This window comes from Camellia sinensis, unplaced genomic scaffold, assembly GCF_055761805.1.
Source record: "Camellia sinensis isolate YWXY unplaced genomic scaffold, ASM5576180v1 Unanchor3, whole genome shotgun sequence".
Taxonomy (NCBI): Eukaryota; Viridiplantae; Streptophyta; class Magnoliopsida; order Ericales; family Theaceae; genus Camellia; species Camellia sinensis.
Window position 1 is genome coordinate 15,029,341 of NW_028129178.1, and position 18,945 is coordinate 15,048,285.

The 18,945-nt window shown below is 38.7% G+C and overlaps 2 protein-coding genes across 3 annotated transcripts in view; both read right to left on the reverse strand.

The window, feature by feature from the left end:
* Positions 1–681: 681 nt before the first annotated feature.
* LOC114272758 (putative protein phosphatase 2C 47) overlaps positions 682–18,945 on the reverse strand; it is a 60,603-nt gene continuing 42,339 nt past the window's right edge. The window contains exons 4-9 of one of the 2 annotated variants that reach the window (XM_082912477.1): positions 7,220–7,289; positions 7,035–7,111; positions 6,892–6,934; positions 6,627–6,731; positions 3,630–3,725; positions 682–1,083 (exon numbers count right to left, since the gene is read on the reverse strand). In XM_082912477.1, coding sequence (XP_082768603.1) covers positions 6,897–6,934; positions 7,035–7,111; positions 7,220–7,289 — 185 coding nt within the window. In that variant the 3' untranslated portion in view covers positions 682–1,083; positions 3,630–3,725; positions 6,627–6,731; positions 6,892–6,896. Of the gene's footprint in view, positions 1,084–3,629; positions 3,726–6,626; positions 6,732–6,891; positions 7,112–7,219; positions 7,290–18,945 lie in introns of both variants that reach the window. The other variant, XM_082912476.1, reaches the window with a different exon arrangement.
* On the reverse strand, positions 890–6,319 carry LOC145816107 (protein kinase and PP2C-like domain-containing protein). Its single transcript, XM_082912348.1, has 3 exons — positions 6,167–6,319; positions 3,630–3,725; positions 890–1,060 (listed from the first exon to the last, which is right to left on the reverse strand). Exons 1-3 carry the CDS (start codon positions 6,317–6,319, stop codon positions 890–892), a joined length of 420 nt encoding a protein of 139 aa, XP_082768474.1.

The window sequence follows — 18,945 nt, forward strand, 5'->3', positions numbered from 1 at the left end:
TTTCGTGTTATTGTGTCATGTCATTTCTAATTTGTATCCAATTTGTATAGTATTAATGTGTCATGTAAAAATATTTTACCATAAGCTAAAAATATCAAGTGTACAAAAAATATAAAAAAAAAATTCTTCACAATTTAATTTTTATGAAACTAATCTATATTGAATGAAATTATTCATAAGAATATTTGATTTCAATTCAATTTGATTTTCTTAATTTACAAAAACAATAGCTTATTATTATATATATATATATATACTAAATTAACTCAAACAGTAGACAAATAAATTTTCAATTGAAAACAAAAACAAAACCTTTATTAGCTTTCAAATCCTATTTTACATGCTTTTTTCTTAGTTAGATGGGAGTTATATAAGAGATTAAAAAATGTCATAACACCCTTTAATAGAAATAATATTAAATATGTAACTAATTTTTCATTATAGCAATTATTCGTGTCAGCTTTGTTCTATACAAATTTGACAGTAATCCAACCTATTTAATATTCGTGCTAACGAGTTGTGCCATATACATATTCATGTAGATTTGAATCGTATTATCATATCAAATATTCCTGCCTTAATCATGTAGTGCAGTTTAATTTTAATGAAGTGTTCATGCCTTTTTGGGGAGAGAGAGAGTGTGTGTGCGCGCGCGCGCGCACTGTGAACACATTAAACATCTATTAGCAATATTATTCCATATATGCACATTGAAATCCAATAATACAAGCATATGCTTTGTGTAGTTTCCCACTAAAAATAAATGTACGCATACAATTTCCACAAGACGAGGAGGTAAACCTTTTCCTACCACCTCTGGTTCATTTCCATGTCTCACTAAAATTAATTTCATACATACAAAACAATTTGTATAAGAATACCATCAAACCTAGTAAATCCTCTCTGCAGTAGATACAGGATGCAGGAAAACGACAATAATAGTTATATTATCTTTGCTTCCACGTTCAGCAGCCTCGGTTGCCAATCTCTTTGAGCACATCCCAGGCTCTTTCACTGTGTCCTTTATTATGCAAACAATCTCTGCGTTGCTCATAACATCCTAGAGCCATCGCTAGCCATAACCTGACAGTCGTACACATATTGTTACTCTCTCTATAAAAATGTGATATGCTAACAAGTCACAACCATCCGTCATAAATAAAGCAAAATTTTGAAAATGGTCTGATTACAAATGAAACATACATCATAAGCATTTGAATTAAATAAGAATTATTGGGAAAAGCATAAAGGTCGCAAAATTATCTAGGGTTTTACTTCCCACCCCCCTTTTCAGCCACTGTAATTTTTTTCAAAAGATCATTTTTTAGAGATCACTAAACTAAATAATATAACTCCAAGTTCAGAAATATGAGAAGCATGTGAAGGGAGGTGTTAACAGTTGATATTGGTAATATGACAAGAAGGTTGAATATGAAGAGATAATAAAAATAGAAAAGAGAGAAGAAAGAACACAAAAAGTTAACGTGGTTCAGTCAATCTTGGCCTACGTCCACACATACAAAGCCCTATGGGCTACATCTTTTATTCACACTAGTTAATCCTCTTGATTACATGGTACACCATATATATAGTGGGAGATACAATCAAATCCCTTCAATTATGGATCTTCATATATTCTGATATCTTTAACACTATAATATTATCTCAAACTTAACCAGTCCCAAATATACTAGAGAGGTTATCTTCCTAATATTAGGTATGGACTGTATCACTTTACATGTAGTTCTATGGAAGTTCAATCGTCAGAACACTCTCTCATTCTAGGCTTACTCCACACCCTCCTTGTTTTGTCTTATTTCAATGCTTTGAAACCATGAGGTGTGAATGGGGAGGGAAGAGATAGGGCAAGGTCGCTAGAATTTTTTTATTTTTAGAACCAAAAAACAAAGGCATAAACCATAATCGTTCAAATTGTGGTATACGATCTCTTTTGAATAAGTTTGATCTGAGTGCCTACCTGTGTTATGCACTAACAAACGAAAAGCATAATACAAATTAGAATAATTACAAGTCTGCCAAGATAATTTTTTTTTTTTTTTTGATAACTCAGCATCTGGCCCACTAGACCGACCACTCTGGAAGACCAATCCCACCATCCACTAGTGGCGGGTCGGGCAAAGTCCCATATGAACTGGTCTCGAGAAATTGTTTGCACTTAGTAGATTTTGAAGGGAGCACACCCTAGGCTCAGGTCTTGACCACTAGGCCAACCCCTTGGGGTTAGTCTGCCAAGATACTTGTATTCTATTTTTAACTGTAAACATAACAAAAGAATAAGGGTTGAATTCAAGAAGCCTCAAAATGCTTCAAATGAAAGAGAAATTAGACCTATGGTTTAGTTTTGATATTGTATATGATGCTTTTGTTGGTTGTGTTTTACAGTGATATATGTTTGATATTTCACAATACAAAATTAGTGAGTGGCTAGCAAATGATAAACTTGTACTTTGAATTGTCAATATCCTTTGGTGTTAGGTATTGGATAGCTTAATGAAATATGAGAATGTAACATGATTTTGTCATTAGTATTTGATGAATAATTCATTACAAAAGGAGTACAAGTGTTTTAAAAGTTTTACATTTTTCCTGCTGTAATGATTGAGATTAAAAAGCTCCAAAATAAGTCTTTGATATTTGTTTTATGATTAAATGTTCATTATCTAAATTATTTTGGAGTTAGAAAGGGTTTTGGATGAGTTTGAGATGCTTAACACGTGAAAATCTTAAAAACATTGAAGGTCTTGAGTCGACCTCAAATAAATGAGTCGACCCTGAACTCCAATTGTCGTGCAGATAAAAGGATTAGTCAACTCCTTGACAAAATAAATCGAATCCCTTAAGAAAAGTTCTGAGAGCTTCAGATTTCACCTAGATTCAAAATAAGTTGACTCCTTCGCAAAATTTAAATTCTAAAATATGCAACAGCTACTTCGTTTCAACTGCTAGAGACGCATTTACTGCACTGGAACGACCAAAATGAGATGAAGGGCAATAAAAACAAGATTTTTACATGTCTACAAACATGGGATGAAGGATTAAATGTAATACCCATCAAGATCTTTCAAGTTTTGAGCTTCAACTTCCATATTCTTTTGCATTTGAGCTTTGTTGTTTAAATTCAACTCCTTAAAGAGTTTATTGTTCTAAAACCTTGTGTTACTTCTTTTCCACATCATTCGTAAAAGGGTTTTTAAACTATTGGGATTAATGGAGTGTTTGTGGGAAACACTTGGAGAAAATCTTGTTCTGTAAGGCTACAGATTTCAAACTTCAATAATATATCTCAGGATTATTCTATTGTCTTGCTAATAACATTTCCAAGTATGGGACCTCCTAAATTGGGGGCCTACAAATTTCAAATTGCACGAACATGAATTGTGCTATGATCATCCAGGCACTACAGAAAATTGTGTTTGGTAATGGCATATAGAACAAATGCTTTTAAAGTGATTAAAGCAGATGCAATTGCAGTTATTTAAAATTTCTGATTTCCCTAGAAACTGTACATAAAAGTTTATTTAGAAGCCACAAATCCATTTATTAGTTTGTCGTAGTACACAAATAACAAACCCCAGATAACAGAAGATTATCAGATCAAAGGACCTTACCAAGTATTCATCTTCTACATACAGTATGGTCTTAGTTATCTCAGGTTCTGCAGTCACAACAGGCTTCATATCATCGTCACCAATAGACAGCGTAACCTGTAAAAAATATGTGATTAATAAACTTCAAATTCAACCACAAATTATTGATTATTGCTTTCACATCATGTTGAATACTGGAAGCACGGGCAAAGAGTGGGGCCGGGCAGGGACCATGTGTTCCTGTTTACCCACCTTCTTCTTGTTTCTTTATTTTTTAAATCTAGTTTACAGAAACCTCATTAAATAGAAACCAACCTTTTGTTTCTAATTCATTATTTAGAATTTAAAAAATAAAATAAATAAAATATCAGCTATTAGCTCAGTGCTATCTCTTAATACCCAAAAAGATAAGGTGCAAGGTTCAGGCCCTCCCAAGACATGAAGGAAAAATAAAAATAAAGGAATATATAACTTTAACAAATTAAAGAAAAAATGTTTGCCTACTGTAGGTGTGCTTTGTTGGTGGACATGCTAGCAAGTTTGGTTGAGAACTATGAATCTTCCTATACTCAACCTATTGTTGTATTTAATTTTAGCTACACCACACAGAGAACCAAAATCAATGTTTTAGGGTAAATCATATTAATATATATACATACATACATATATATACACATATGTAGGTTTAGAGAAAAGAAACAGTTAGGGAATGAGTTAGACTTCATTCCCTTTTATATTGATAATTCTGATCAATTTCCTATTCTAACAACATATATATTTTTAGGGTAAATTACAGTAAACCCCCCTCAACTATGACCCATTGTCAAGTTAAAAATCAATGTTTAAAAATTCAACACTCAACCCGCTTATAGTTTTGTTTTGTAACTCTAAACCTCTTCTGTCATCACACCTCTTCTGTCATCACACCGGTAGTCATTTGGCATAAATGTATCATACTGTAATTAAAAATTTATGACTAAAAAAGCCTTATTATATATACATACATCGTATATATATACACAACCAGCAACTCTACATGGCCAGAAATGCCAAGCCATAACCAGAAACTCTCATGGCTAATACCAACTAGAGAACCCTTATTAGCCAAGCCATTATGATTTGATAAAAAAGTTCCACAGCAAAAGAATTGAGGGTTTTGATGGTGATACGTTGATTAGGTGGGGGGATTTTAGTGGACATATGTTGAATTAATATAGGGCTTTTAGTGTATTGGGGTGTTTGATCAGTGGGAGGGAGGCTGTGGGGAAGGGGTTTCGGCTTGGTGGGAATCGAAAGGGGAGGTGGTGAGTGGTGGGGGAAATAAGGTGGTGGTGCAGAGATGGGAGGAGGGAGGAACAATGAAGGAGATGCCATTGGTTAAAGAAAGAAAAAAAAAGGAGTTGGTGTAGGCTGGAAGAGGGGTTGCATGTGGCAAGTGAGATGAAGAGAGGTGGGCCATTGTCTTCAACCACCGTTGTTGCCATTGCCATTGCCATTGCCGTAAGCTGTTGTAGCCATTGCCAACCCCTCATCTCTCTCTCTCTCTCTCTCTCTCTCTTCAATGAGTTCAAAACCCCAAGCCCTTAAACAACACCCCCATCTCCATTGCCACCCCCAAACTTCACTCCCTTTGTTGATCATTAGGTCCTGCAAAAATATGGGATTGTTGTGGTGATTCAGAGTGGCTGACTTTACTCCCTTTGTCAAATGAATTTGTTGTGTTTGTTAATCGGAATTGTGGAGACACTGTGGAATTAAGGGTTTGGGATTGAATTGGTAGTCTGGTAGCAATACAATTGAAGGGTAAAAGGGTAACTTAATAATTTCTGTTAACAGTGTTAATGACTTTTGCAATTCATATACTTCAAGGGGGGTAAGTGTTGCCTTTAAAACATTAAGGGGGCAACTCAAAAATAGGTCATAGTTGAGGGGGGTTTAATGTAATTTACCCTATTTTTTTACTGTACTGTTGTGAGCTGATTGTAAAGTGTAATGTATATACCTGAAAGTTGTACCTGTACTATTTCTTTTGTGTAATGTAATGGGATTTGAGTAGGGAGGAAAGAGAGTTCGGTGTGTGCTACTTTTATAAACACACACAATATGAAGCAAGTCTGGTTATTGAAATCTAAATCATTTGCTTTGTTATTCGTTTCCATTTTTGTTGTTGAACCCTTGAACGCTAAATTAGGCTTTAAAAAATACATCATACATCAATCACCCTACTCTTTTGAATCAGTCCACATCTAATATGAACTTTTTTTTTTGGGTGAATAATCTAATATGAACTTACAATAGAAGATCTCACTATTTTAACTTAATAATCTTAACTAGCCTTAAACCCTTAACCATCATGCCTTAGATTTCTAATATGAAATTGGGGTGGGGTGTGACAACCTGCCACTGATTTGCCCCAAAAATCCTAACCTCAAGGAGCAACCACTCCTATTCACCAGTCTCTAGACCTCCAAAAGCCTATGCGCCCTCTGAGAGGTTGAGACTGCCCAAAAGACCTCTCTTCAGGAATTAAGAAGCTTCTTTTGAGCCAACAAAGGAACTTCAAATCCCAACATCAGGGATCTTTCCAGAGATCTACCCTTTTTCGCGACCCACATCTTCTTGCGATCAACCTCGTCAACAACCACATCGAATGCTTTCAACCCAACTTGCATAATGTTCCTCTTCATGGTGACAACTGATGAACCCTCCATACAACTACCAGCCGATGCAAGACACAAGGAGCCTCCTCGCTACGCTCAGAAGTTGGAGTAGGATGCGAGGACCTTTTATATTTTCTCTCATGTTTTAGTGATCATAAGTATTTTTGGTAATCATAATGCTCAAGATATCCCTAGATATGGGTTGTAGTGGTGGTCCATGTGTCTTAACACTTGGTGCAAAAAGAATTTGACGAAACAAGTTTATATTATATACTTCCTCACAATAGACAACCATATTAGAAGACAATAGTCTACACATTTTTCTAGAATATCGTTAAGCAAAGGATAAGAAGAAAACCTGGAGAGCAGCCTGCCCAACCCTCTACGTGTCAACTTGCCATTTGACCTGTCCCCCTTCACTGATAATATGTTCTCTCTCCTCGGGACAACTTGCAACATGATCCTACAGCATCAAGTTGAATTAGTTGGAGAACAATTTAACCCATTTGGGTAAGCAAAGGAGACAATTTTTAATAAAATAAGTTTAAAAAGGTCCATGTTTTATTCTAATAGAATGTTTCAACTACACAGTCATTTAGTTGATAAATCAAGTCCGATCTCACCTTACTTAGAGCATAAGCACTGCCAGCTCAGCATAGCATTGCCCTGCAATCGCCAGCATTAGCAACAAAAAGCTTGTTTCTGACTATAAGAGCCACAATGGCTGTGCAACCAGGATGCCAGTCTTTCTGAATAACTCCCTTACATTTACGATGGGAATCCAATTCATTCCTGAATGCAACATCTGTCTTGACAAATGCTTCTAGTAATGCATCGGACGGACTGCATTGTTATCAAATACAAAATAAAAATATGTACTTCTTATTAAATAGATTCATATATAGATTATAGAATGTAAAGAGCCCACAAGAATAATAGAATGGAAGAAACCTTTTTATGAAACCAAGACTTTGCAAAAATCCTGGTAGAGCTCGAGCAGAAAACTCAGCAGCTGCTGCACCTGCATTTGATCTTGCCATTTTTATTGTAATCTAGAGCAACTAATGCACGACACATAGGCTATGTTTGGAAACAACCAAAAAGAATTATAAAAAAAAAGAAAAAAAAAAAGGAATTCTTCAAGAATTTAAACATTTATTTCTTAAAACTAATTTCCAAAATAATTCCATTTTGTAATAGTTGGGCTTTGTAATGCTCATTATGCCATTTTGGTTTCATTAAGAAACACTTCAAGTGATGCCCAAGCAATTGTTTATTAATTAATATTGTGATCACCCACATGAGCTTTAGTTCTCATTAAAATCCACTGTTGCTTGAGTTTGGTACCAAATACACCAATAGGATGAAAATAAGTAGCTCTTAATTTATGACGCACCTCGATGACCATCAAAGATTCCAAACACATGGATATCCTTCTCACCGCACATTGGGGCATAAGAAAGTGAGTGTCCTCCATTGTCTCCCTTCTCCCACAAGTACCGAAGGATCCCCAAGACAACACTAGATGGTATCACTACAAGAAAAGTGGACTTATGAGACGGAACTTTTTGCGACGACACAACTTGCCGTCTCAAAAAATGTGACTTTTTGAGACGACACAACTTGCCGTCGCAACAAATGTGACTTTTTGCGACGGCACTACTTGCCGTCTCAAAAAATGTGACTTTTTGAGACGGCACAACTTGCCGTCGCAAAAAATGTGACTATTTGAGACGACACAACTTGCCGTCCCAACAAATGTGACTTTTTGCGACGGCACTACTTGCCGTCTCAAAAAATGTGACTTTTTGAGACGGCACAACTTGCCGTCGCAAAAAATGTGACTTTTGGAGACGGCACAACTTCCTGTCTAAAAAAATGTGACTTTTTGAGACGGCACAACTTGCTATCGCAAAAAAAAGAGTATTTCTGACGACAAAAATTGCTGTCGCAAAAAAAAAAAAGGTACCAGCTGCAGTCGCAAAAAAAAAAAGAAAACGGAAGAGTTTTTTGCGATTGTAATACGTACCGTTGCAAAAAAAATTAAAAATTTAAAAAAAAATATATATATATATATATATTGTGGCTTTGAGACGGCTTCATATATATATAGTCATAAAATGGTTTAAATAAATGCAACGGTATTTTTCTGTTACAAAAAAAAATAAATAAATAAAAACGACGTCGTCTTACTCTTTTGAACATTTCTCTTTTCACCCATTTTTTCATCTTTCTATCTCTCTGTCTCTCTTCTCTCTCTCTCTCACTCATCTCTGTCTGTCTCTCTCTCTTTCTCTGTGTCTCTGTCTCTTTTATCTCTCTCTCTCTCTCACTCATCACTCTTCTTTCTCTGTCTGTCTCTTTCTCTCTCTATGTCTCTGTCTCTCTTCTCTCTCTCTCTCTCACTTATCACTCTTCTCTGTCTGTCTGTCTGTCTGTCTCTCTCTCTCTTTCTCTGTGTCTCTCGTCCATCTTTCTTCGCTCTCTATCTCTCTTCTCTCTCTGTCTCTCTTCTCTCTCTGTCTTTCTTTTCTCTCTTCTCTTTATCTCTCTCGCTATCTCGCTCATCTCTCTCTGTCTCTCTCTCGTTTATCTCTTTTCGCTCTCTCTCTCTCTCTCTCTCTGTCTATATCTTTTCATCCATTTTTTCATCTTCATCACTCTTTTCTGTCTGTCCGTTTGTCTATCTGACTCTCTCTCTCTGTGTCTCACTCATCTATCTCTTCTTTTCTCTCTCTGTCTCTTTCGCTCATCTCTCTTCTCTTTACTCATCTCTCTTCTCTTTATGTCTCTCGCTCATCTCTCCTCTCTATCTTTCTCTGTCTCTCTCATCCATCTCTCTTTTCTCTATGTCTCTTTTCTGTCTCACACTCTCTATCTCTTTCTCTTTTTCTCTCTCTCTCCCACTGTGTTTGTGTTGCTCACAGCACTCCCGTCTTCTCTATTTACTGAGCTCCCTCTCGATTTATCGATCCACTACAAGAAAATGCACTTTTAGCGACCACTTTGTCTCTCTCTCGCTCATCACTCTGTCTCTCTCTCTCTCTCTTCTCTATCTGTCTCTCACTCATTTCTCTCTCTCACCACCCATCTCCTCTACCACCTTCACCACTACTGCAAACGCCATTCCACCACCACCACTACTTCCACTGTCGCTACTTCACCTCTACGACTACCATTACTACCACTATTGCCACCACTCCACTACCTAGATAAGAGAAATAAGCTACCTAGATAACAAAGCAAAAGACTGGTCCATACATACTATCTAGCATTGAAATGTTATCCCCGAATCTAACAATATAAAGTACATGCATACCCTTCTTGTTATTACATTGCCACGAAATGAAATTTGTTAGATAAAGTGAATTAAGGCATTCATGAATGATCAAGATGACCAATCATTCTATTTGCTTTTTGACAAGTACGACATGAAAATAGTCAGCCCAAGAAAATAGTGTTTAATCCATTATTAGACACTCTAAGAAGTATGGACATGGACAAGAGACACGATAGAGACATGACATGGACACGCTAGCACAACAAATTTCAAAAAATGCAAGATGCAACATGTGAAGGACACCTGCAAAATAAATAGTTTTATATATTTATTATATGTCCTGTATATGAATACTTTAATTAATACCAAATCAAACCAAACCAAGCCAAGCCTTAAGTCTCATCAAATAGGGTAAGCTACATGAATCATTTTTCTCCACTCGAGTCTATCAAAAGCCATTTGGTTAGTCAAATTAAGGAGATTCATATCTCTATTTACTATACTAGCCCACGTCAATTTAGGTTTTCCCCTTCCCCTAACACTTCCCTCTACCGTTACTATATTGCATCTTTTCACTGCTGCCTCTGTTAGTCTTCACAAATATGACCAAACCATCTTAATCTATTATCTCTCAGCTTATCTTCTATCGGTATAAACTCCTACCCACTCACGAATATACTCATTCCTAACTCTGTCTTTTCTAGTCTTGCCACACATCTACCTTGGAATCCGAAATCTCATCAACACTCATCTTATCTATATGTTGTTTCTTAGTTGCCCAACATTCCATCCCATACAATATCGCTATTCTAGTAGTCATTCTATAGAACCTTCCTTTTAATCTAGTGGGTACTTGTTAAAATTGATGTATTATTGATTGATGTATGTTGTAAATTACAAATGGTGAGGGGCTCCTGATATAGGAGATGTAGTAGGTGAAGTGGGTGGAGTAGGTGGTGGTAGGTGTAGTAGGTGGAGTAGGTGATGGTAGGTTTTAACAGCCCCCCGCAAACTCAAGGGGGATAGGAACTAACCAACTTGAGTTTGCAGAGAGTAACAAAACAAGAAAATAGACTAATACATAAAAAAAAAAGAGGATAGGAGACACTGTATGGTCGTGTCAGACCATTGGTGAAGACACTGTATGTTGGTGTCATAACGTTGTAGAGGACACTGTATGGTGATGGCAGACCGTTGTAGCAGATAAAGTCTGGACAGTTGACGAGGTCACACCGAACCGATGGAGATGCTAACCGGAATCAATGTCGGGACAGTTTTATGTGGTCATGTCGGACCGTTGGAAAAGCTAACCGGAATCAAATGTCAGGACAGTTTATGGGGTCATGTCGGACCGATGTAAAAGTCGCACCCTCAAAAGGTGTGCCCAATCTGTCAAAAGGCGTGCCATCAAAAGGCGTGCCCAATCCATAAAAAGGTGTGCCGGACATGATGGCGAGGCGCGTGACTACCTTGGCTTGCGCGCCCGTTTTGTCGTCTGGCGTCAAGTGGCGCGAAATGGGCGTATCTGCCCTGGCTATTTAAACCAAGGTTGGAGGCTGAGGCAGAGACAAAACCTGCTAAAAAACCTCTGAAAAACTCTTCGGTTGTTGAGAGAGATACTCTGTAACACTCTGTTGCCTAGAAAATGGCCTCTTCTTCCCGTGGTCTGCTCACCCTCTTTCCCGATCTTAACGAGTCCACAAGAGAGATAACTGGTGCGGTGGCCCGTGAACCTCAACCAAACACCACTGGTTTTGCTCCGTTGAACTTTCCGATGCGGTCTGTTGAGCAAAAAATGGCGGTGCAAACTGATATTGAGGCCAATCAGTATACTTTGAAGTCATGTGTGGAAACCATGACTGCGGTCACAAACTTATCGCACCGGCTTCAGAGTAGGACAAATGAGGTGCAGCAGTTAAACACCCAACTGGCTCTGCTCCAGTGCATGTATAAGGATGCGCGAGCAAAGATAAGTGTGCTGAAGGCGGAAAATAAGGAGCTGAAGCGGAAGGCCACCGTGATGTTCCGATTTGGAGGTCCGCCATATGCTGCAGTGGAGGAGTATGGGGGAGTGAACGTGCTCGGTGGAGTAGGAAGCACAGAAGCAGCACCATCAAGGGCCGCTCAGGACGGAGGCAAGAAGAAGAGACCGGCAGCAGAGTAGATAAGAAAAATCCCGCTGTGGGTGTGGTGGTTTTTTTTTTTTTTTTTTGTTTTTTTGTGTTTTGTGGAAAATGGTGATCGCCCCTGACATGAATAAAATGAGTTTGGTGTGCAGTTCTTCGTCTGCCTTTTTTTCTTTTTGTTTTGTTTTTTTTTTTTTTTTTTGGGAAAGGAAATAAAAGAAAGAGTTGAAATATCAGAAGGCGTGGGAATCGGTGAGCTAATAAATGGTAGGGGGATATAATATATTATAAAAATAAATAAATAAATAAATAAAAATATGTGAGGGTGGAAAGTTGGAACAAGCGATGATGGAAAGGAAAAACAGAAAATAAAATAAAAATTAAGGGTGGCAAAAATAAAGATGTGAAAAGTGGACTGTTGGTGTTGGGTTGTGTTGGTTTTGTATAAAAATAATAATAATAATAAGAATAGAAAGTTGGCAAAATGGTGGGTGTGCTTGAGTGGAGATCAGTGTGAGGTGTTTGTTTTTTTTTTTTGTTGTTGTTGTTTTTGTTTTGGTTTGTTTAATAATAATAATAACAATAAAAAAATAAAATAGATAAAGAAAACAGAGAATATTTTTGGGGGGAGGATGTTCAGGCGGTGGAATATATTATAGAGTTTGGATTGGATGAGTGGGTGCAGAGGTGAAGATTGGTTTAAAAAAATAAAAAGGGGTATGGGTGAGACATGGTGGGAACAAAGAGAATAAAAAAATAGAGGGTGAGGAACAGGAGGATATGGGATAAAGACCAGAAAAAGTAAAAGTAAATAAATAAAAGAAAAAGTAGATCGGCTTAGAGGATGGGTGAGGGATTGGATCAGATCAAACGAACACAAATCGATCACTAGCTGCCACCCCCACTTGTCCTATTATCATAATCATACAAGCATCTTTTGCTTTAGTTTGTGCATCAAATCTAGCAGTTGCAATGGCATCTACCTCATCAATCAAAATAATTGCAGGCGCATTCTCTTTGGCAAGACGAAAGACATTACGAACCATTCGAGGACCCTCATCCAAGTATTTCTGAACAAACGCAGAACCAACCACTCTTATGAAGGCTGCTGTCGTGTGATGAGCAATAGCCTTAGCAAGCATGGTTTTACCTGTACCAGGTGGACCATAAAGCAAAACACCCCGTGGAGCATCCCCATGGTGGTGGTAACCATCAACATATTAGTCATGCCAGCACTGTTTCGCCGTGATGCACCACCTGGGCAAAAGGTTGGTCTTATTGCTGCCAGGAGGACTGGTCGTCTCTGTGGACAAACCGCTGCTACCGCGGAGAGCTTGTTGAGGAGAGATGAGAAGATGAGAAGGTGAATGTAACTAGATTCAAGAGCAGGCTTACAGGCATTCATCAGCACTTTCCCACCTTGAATAGCATCGACCAAATAGACAGCATCTGGAAAAGCAAGCTGCATGATACAAAGAGTTCCATATCGACAAAGGTCAACACCCTCACAATCAACGACGATTGTTTCTTCGATGGCTTCGACAGTTTGGGCACCAATGTCGTTGATGACGGCGGTGACTTTCTCAACTACTTCAGTAACAGCAACAACCACTTCCTTGGGTGGCACCGCCACTTCTTCCGCCGGAGCAGAAGTCTCGGCAGGGACTTCTTCGGGTTTCGAGGGTTCTTCAGTAGCGGGGGTCTCCGGAGCAGCCTCCTCGGCCTTCATTTCTTCCTCAGTTACTTGCACCGAAGTCTCCGGAGCTGCTGGTTTCTGGGTTTCGTCAGCCATATCTTAACTTGATCAAACCACAGAGAGAGAGAATTGTATGTGTCTATGTGTGCTGTCTGTGGTTTGTGCACTCAGCAGGTTGAAGAAAGGAAATTTCAAGGTATGTGTAGAAAATTTTAGCAGACTACGCATTCCTCCACTTAAGCCACCCTGTCTTAATTGTATGAACCACATCTTCTCCAACTTCCCTAGTTATTGTGATACCTCATCTATTTGGTCCAAAAAATCTCTCTTAGTCTGATCATCTAATCATCTCTCTTAGTCTGATCATCTAATCCTACTTAGAGGGCGTAAGCACTAATAACGTTTACTATATTTGTCCAATAACTAATTTAACTAACAAAGTCCTATCACCTTTCCTAAGTGATGGACACACGTGTCCCCCGAGTGTCCAAAATGTGTCCGGATCTAAAAAAATATTGACATATTTGGACATGCATCTAACATGAAGAAATGTCCAACATGTATCATTGGATCTGTCATCAACTTCTCAAGAATGTTAACTGATAAGGTACTAGCTACTAAAGACTGCAATTTCTGCCAACAATTAGTAGAGCAAACTCAATAAACCTTTTGGAGCTACCAAAGTCCACAAGCACAGGTGCAGGCTATATATTTCAGTATCAAAGCATGGTTCTACGATCACTAACTTGTCATCAACATATAGCATTTCAAAAAACTTCTTGTCTGTCTCGTAAAACATCATCAGGTACAAAGGATAAAACAACATTTTGATTTGCTATTATTCAAAGTGGCAGAGAGCATAGAAAAATCATTAATTTTATGTCAAACTCTTACTTTATTGTCACACCGAAACTATATACATCTGACTTTTCATTATATATCTCCTTTCTCAATATTTCAGGTGCCATATATGAGTGTGCCGACCATATTCTTTTCATGGAAACCACCAGTTGGCTTTCCAGATGATCTCCAGTTCTCCATAGAAACTTGTTTAAGATCTTTCTTATATTCTGCTAAACCAAAGTCTGCCAGATGTGGACGAAGGTTTTCATCAAGCTGCCAACAAATAAAAAAACAGAGGCGGCAGCAGCATATTATTCAACCACTTGAATAGGAAACACAAAATCTTACCCACAAAAAGATCAGAAACAAAACAAAACAAAACAAATTAGAAAATGGTGATGACGTTTACAAGAATATTTGCTGGTTTTACATCCCTGTGTACAATCCCAAGTTTATGTAGATGTTGCAGAGATACGTTCATAAAACAGAGAATCAAAGCAAAGGAACAGACATACAGCAATAAGCTTATCCAATGCCAATAATCAGCAATCAATCTTTTCCTATGGGACCACATTACATCAAACCCCTCTTGTCGAAGAAAACCCATCTCGAGTTTGAAGAGATGTTTACGTTTCAAAAAATTGCTCCGAAGTTTCTCCTTCCTATGTACTCTTGGATTTAGCTTAGTTTGGTACTTTGGTTAGAAAAAATTTCAAGTGATATAACTCAAATGGAGAACTTTACTACATTCAGCCCAAACTCCCAAACAAGTAAACTGGTTTCTCACAAGAATTCCATTAAAACACATATGTGGCACCAAGCAAAGAGTAAACAAATTAAGTAATTGGACACGGATGAAATCCTCATCATCATCATCATCAGCAGCAGCAGCAGAGAAGAAAGAGAGAAGGCAACATCAGTGACAGAGGAAAGATCCAACAACAGTTAGGGAGAAGAGAAAACAACAGCTACAGTAGAGAACATACAGATCAGCAGTAGTAGGAGTAGTAGCAGACGCGCGGGGAAGTAGATAATAGATTCAAAGAAGAAGCAGAGAATAGAAGCAACATCAGTGAAGAAGAAGAAAAAGAAAGCAACAGAGGAGAGGAAGAAGAAACCAGCTAAGGAGAGGAAGAAGAAACCAGCTGGGAAGATGAAAAAGAAGAAAGCAGTAAAGAAGAGGAAGAAGAAGCGAAGCTAAGCTATGCAGAAAAGAGAAGAATATGCAGAGAAGAAAGAGACAAAGGAAGCAGAAGATGTTGAGAGAAAGAAACAGAGAAGAAGAAGCGAGAGCTGAAACCAAAACAAATTTGAAATTTCTAAATTAGTGAGACGAGTAATTTGAAGAGGTTCAGTAGTTGCCATTAAATCCATAAAGTAATTCCAAGAATTTTCAGCTGAAACTTAAAGAGGTATCTAATTAGGACGTCTACCTAAGATGTTGAGTAGCAATACCAAATTTTAAAATTGGCGAGGTTTTTTTCCTTTTGGATAACCTCTCCAAGACAGGGTCTAGATGCCAGCAAGAGCTGAACCCAAAGCATCTGAGTTTATATCTCATCCAAGAGTTCACTCCTTTGACAACTAGGCTATCCATGCAGGTTAAATTGGTGAGATGTTGGAAATAATTTAGAAAAATTAATATTATTTGCATTATTTATTCATGAATGTTTTAAAAATTGAAATCATATTCCACGTTAGCTATTCCCATGTTTTACAGAAATTCAACGATATTTATCAAATTTTTTGAAGTGCATTATGTCCATCGTGAAATAAATACTTCATTATCATCACTCATGTTTAGACATTCTTATAAATCTTGTGCAACATGCTAAAACTTACCAATAAGTTAATCTCTTTATTTTATTTTGGTCAATGGTCAATAACCTAATCTAAGTTTGGGTTCCCTTCTCTAGATGCATCAGGAATAATCTATTCAAAATTGACAAAAAATACTACTAATTCCTATATGTTGAAAAAAACAATACCTAAGAACACAACATGGTAGTAGACTGCACATCCTTAATCATTGACACCGTATGTTTTATGGAATGTGTGTAAAATCTAAGCCAATGCCATCAAAAGCGTGCTTAGGCACGCACTTAGGCACAAAGTGCAGTAAGGTGCACCTGAGGGATGGCAAAATTCCTCGGCCCGATTGTATTTGTGCCATGGTAGGGTAAACTATAGCGGTAGGTAGGTCAAAATTGTCAGGTTTATAGTAAAGTAAAGTATAAAATTGTATCACTAAATTAATTAAGTTTAAAAACAAGAAATCACACTCAAAACCCGATCCATTGCCATCCCTGAGGTGAGATGACATTAACGAAGCGCATCCGAGGCATGCGCCTATTTCAATTGCTCCTAATTTGTTAAAGACATGATATCAACCCTTCAATCAAATGAAGCCCATTGTAATTTCATTTGTTCCGAGAAAAGCCTCCCGAATAAATAGAAAACTCCAACCTAAATCAAGCTAAGCCTCCCAAATACTCGCATGGGACTCCCGGTTTGGAAACAAAGTCAAAAAATGCACTTCCTAAACACTTAAGTTTGAAAATAGGCCATCGGGGGCCAAAAAAATCATGTAACAGTCCCGAGAAGGCTTGTGGAACACATCCAACAATTCCGTGAAACACTTGCGTAAGTTGTGGAAACTTACGGAACTAGCTCGGGACTTCCGATTTGAAAACTAGATCGGAAAAGGTACTTTTTTCACACTTAAGCTTGAAAATAAACCTCGGCGGGCCGAAATCATGTAACAATCACGAGAAGGCCCAGGAAACACCTCGAACATCTCAGGAGGGACCAATTTGAGTTGTGAAAACTTAACGAACAGGCACAGGGCTCCCGATTTGAAAACTAGATCGGAAATTACACTTTTCTAACACTTAAGCTTGGAAGTAGGCCATCGGGGGGCCAAAATCATGTAACAATCGCAAGAAGGGTCGGGAACACCTCAAACACTTCGGGAGTGACCACCGCGAGTTGTGAAAACTTACGGAACTAGCACGGAGACTCCCGGTTTGAAAACTAAGTTGGAAAAAGACATTTTTTCCACACTTAAGCTTGGAAATAGGACATTGGGGGGGCCAAAACCGGGTAACAGTCAAGAGAAGGACCGGGAAATGCCCCAAACACCTCGGGAGGGTCCAAGGCAAGTTGCGGAGACTTACGGAACTAGCACGAGACTCTCGGTTTGAGAACTAAATAAAAAAATATACTTTTTTCACACTTAAGCTCGAAAATAAGCCGTCGAGGGCCAAAATCGTGTAACAGACACGAAAAGGCCCAGGGAATACGTCAAACGCCTCGGGAGGGACCGATGTAAGTTGTGAAAACTTACAGAACTAGCACAGGACTTCCGGTTTGAAAACTAAGTCCGAAACGGCACTTTTCTCGCACTTAAGCTTGAAAATAGTCCATCGGGAGGCCAAAATCGTGTGACAGTCAAGAGAAGGTCCAGGGAACACCTCAAACACCTCGGGAGGGACCAACGTGAGTTGTGAAAACTTACGGAACTCGCATGGGACTCCCGGTTTGGAAGCTAAGTCAAAAAATGCACTTCCTAAACACTTAAGTTTGAAAATAGGCCATCGGGGTCCAAAAAAATCCTGTAACAGTCCCGAGAAGGGCCGTGGAACACCTACTACACCTCGGAAGAAACCAATGTAAGTTGTGGAAACTTACGGAAGTAGCGTGGGACTTACGGTTTGAAAACTAGGTCGGAAAAGGTACTTTTTTCACGCTTAAGCTTGGAAATAGGCCTCGGCGCGCCGAAATCGTTTAACAACCACGAGAAGGCCCGGGAAACACTTCGAACATTTCAGGAGGGACCAATTTGAGTTGTGAAAACTTAACGAACAGGCACGAGACTCCCGATTTTAAAACTAGGACGAAAAACAAACTTTTCTAACACTTAAGTTTGGAAGTAGGCCATCGGGGGGCCAAAATCATGTAACAGTCGCAAGAAGGACCCGGAACACCTCAAACACCTTGGGAGTGACCAACGCGAGTTGTGAAAACTTCCGGAACTAGCACAGGGACTCCTGATTTGAAAACTAAGTTGGAAAGAGACTTTTTCCACACTTAAGCTTGGAAATTGGACACCGGGGGGGCCAAAACCGGTTAACAGTCACGAGAAGGACCGGGAAATGCCCCAAACACCTCGGGAGGGTTTAAGGTAAGTTGCGGAGACTTACGGAACTAGCACGGGACCCTGGGTTTGAGAACTAAATCAAAAAATGCACTTTTTTCACACTTAAGCTAAAAAATAAGCTATCGGGGGCCAAAATCGTGTAACAGTCACGAGAAGGCCCGAAGAACACGTCAAACACCCCGGGAAGGACCGATGTAAGTTGTGAAAACTTACGGAACTATCACGGGACTCCCGGTTTGAAAACTAGGTCCGAAACGGCACTTTTCTCGCACCTATGCTTGAAAATAGTCCATCGGCGAGCCAAAATCGTGTGACAGTCAAAAGAAGATCCAGGGAACACCTCAAACACCTAGAGAGGGACCAACGTGAGTTGTGGAAACTTACGGAACTCGCATGGGACTCCCGGTTTGGAAACTATGTCAAAAAATGCACTTCCTAAACACTTAAGTTTGAAAATAGGCCATCGGGGGCCAAAAAATCCTCTAACAGTCCCGAGAAGGCTCGTGGAACACCTCCAACACCACCACAGAAACCATTGCAACTTGTGGAAACTTACGGAACTAGCGTGGGACT

What these genes read in the sequence shown, in the direction of transcription:
- LOC145816107 (XM_082912348.1), bottom strand. Translation starts at nt 6,319, where the DNA reads ATGGAGGGTTCATCAGTTGTCACCATGAAGAGGAACATTATGCAAGTT. An exon ending in CCCTGATGTTGGGATTTGAA is followed by an intron (nt 3,726 to 6,166) that starts GTTCCTTTGTTG and finishes TATTTTTTACAG; the next exon opens with GTTACGCTGTCTATTGGTGA. An exon ending in ATGTAGAAGATGAATACTTG is followed by an intron (nt 1,061 to 3,629) that starts GTAAGGTCCTTT and finishes CGATGGCTCTAG; the next exon opens with GATGTTATGAGCAACGCAGA.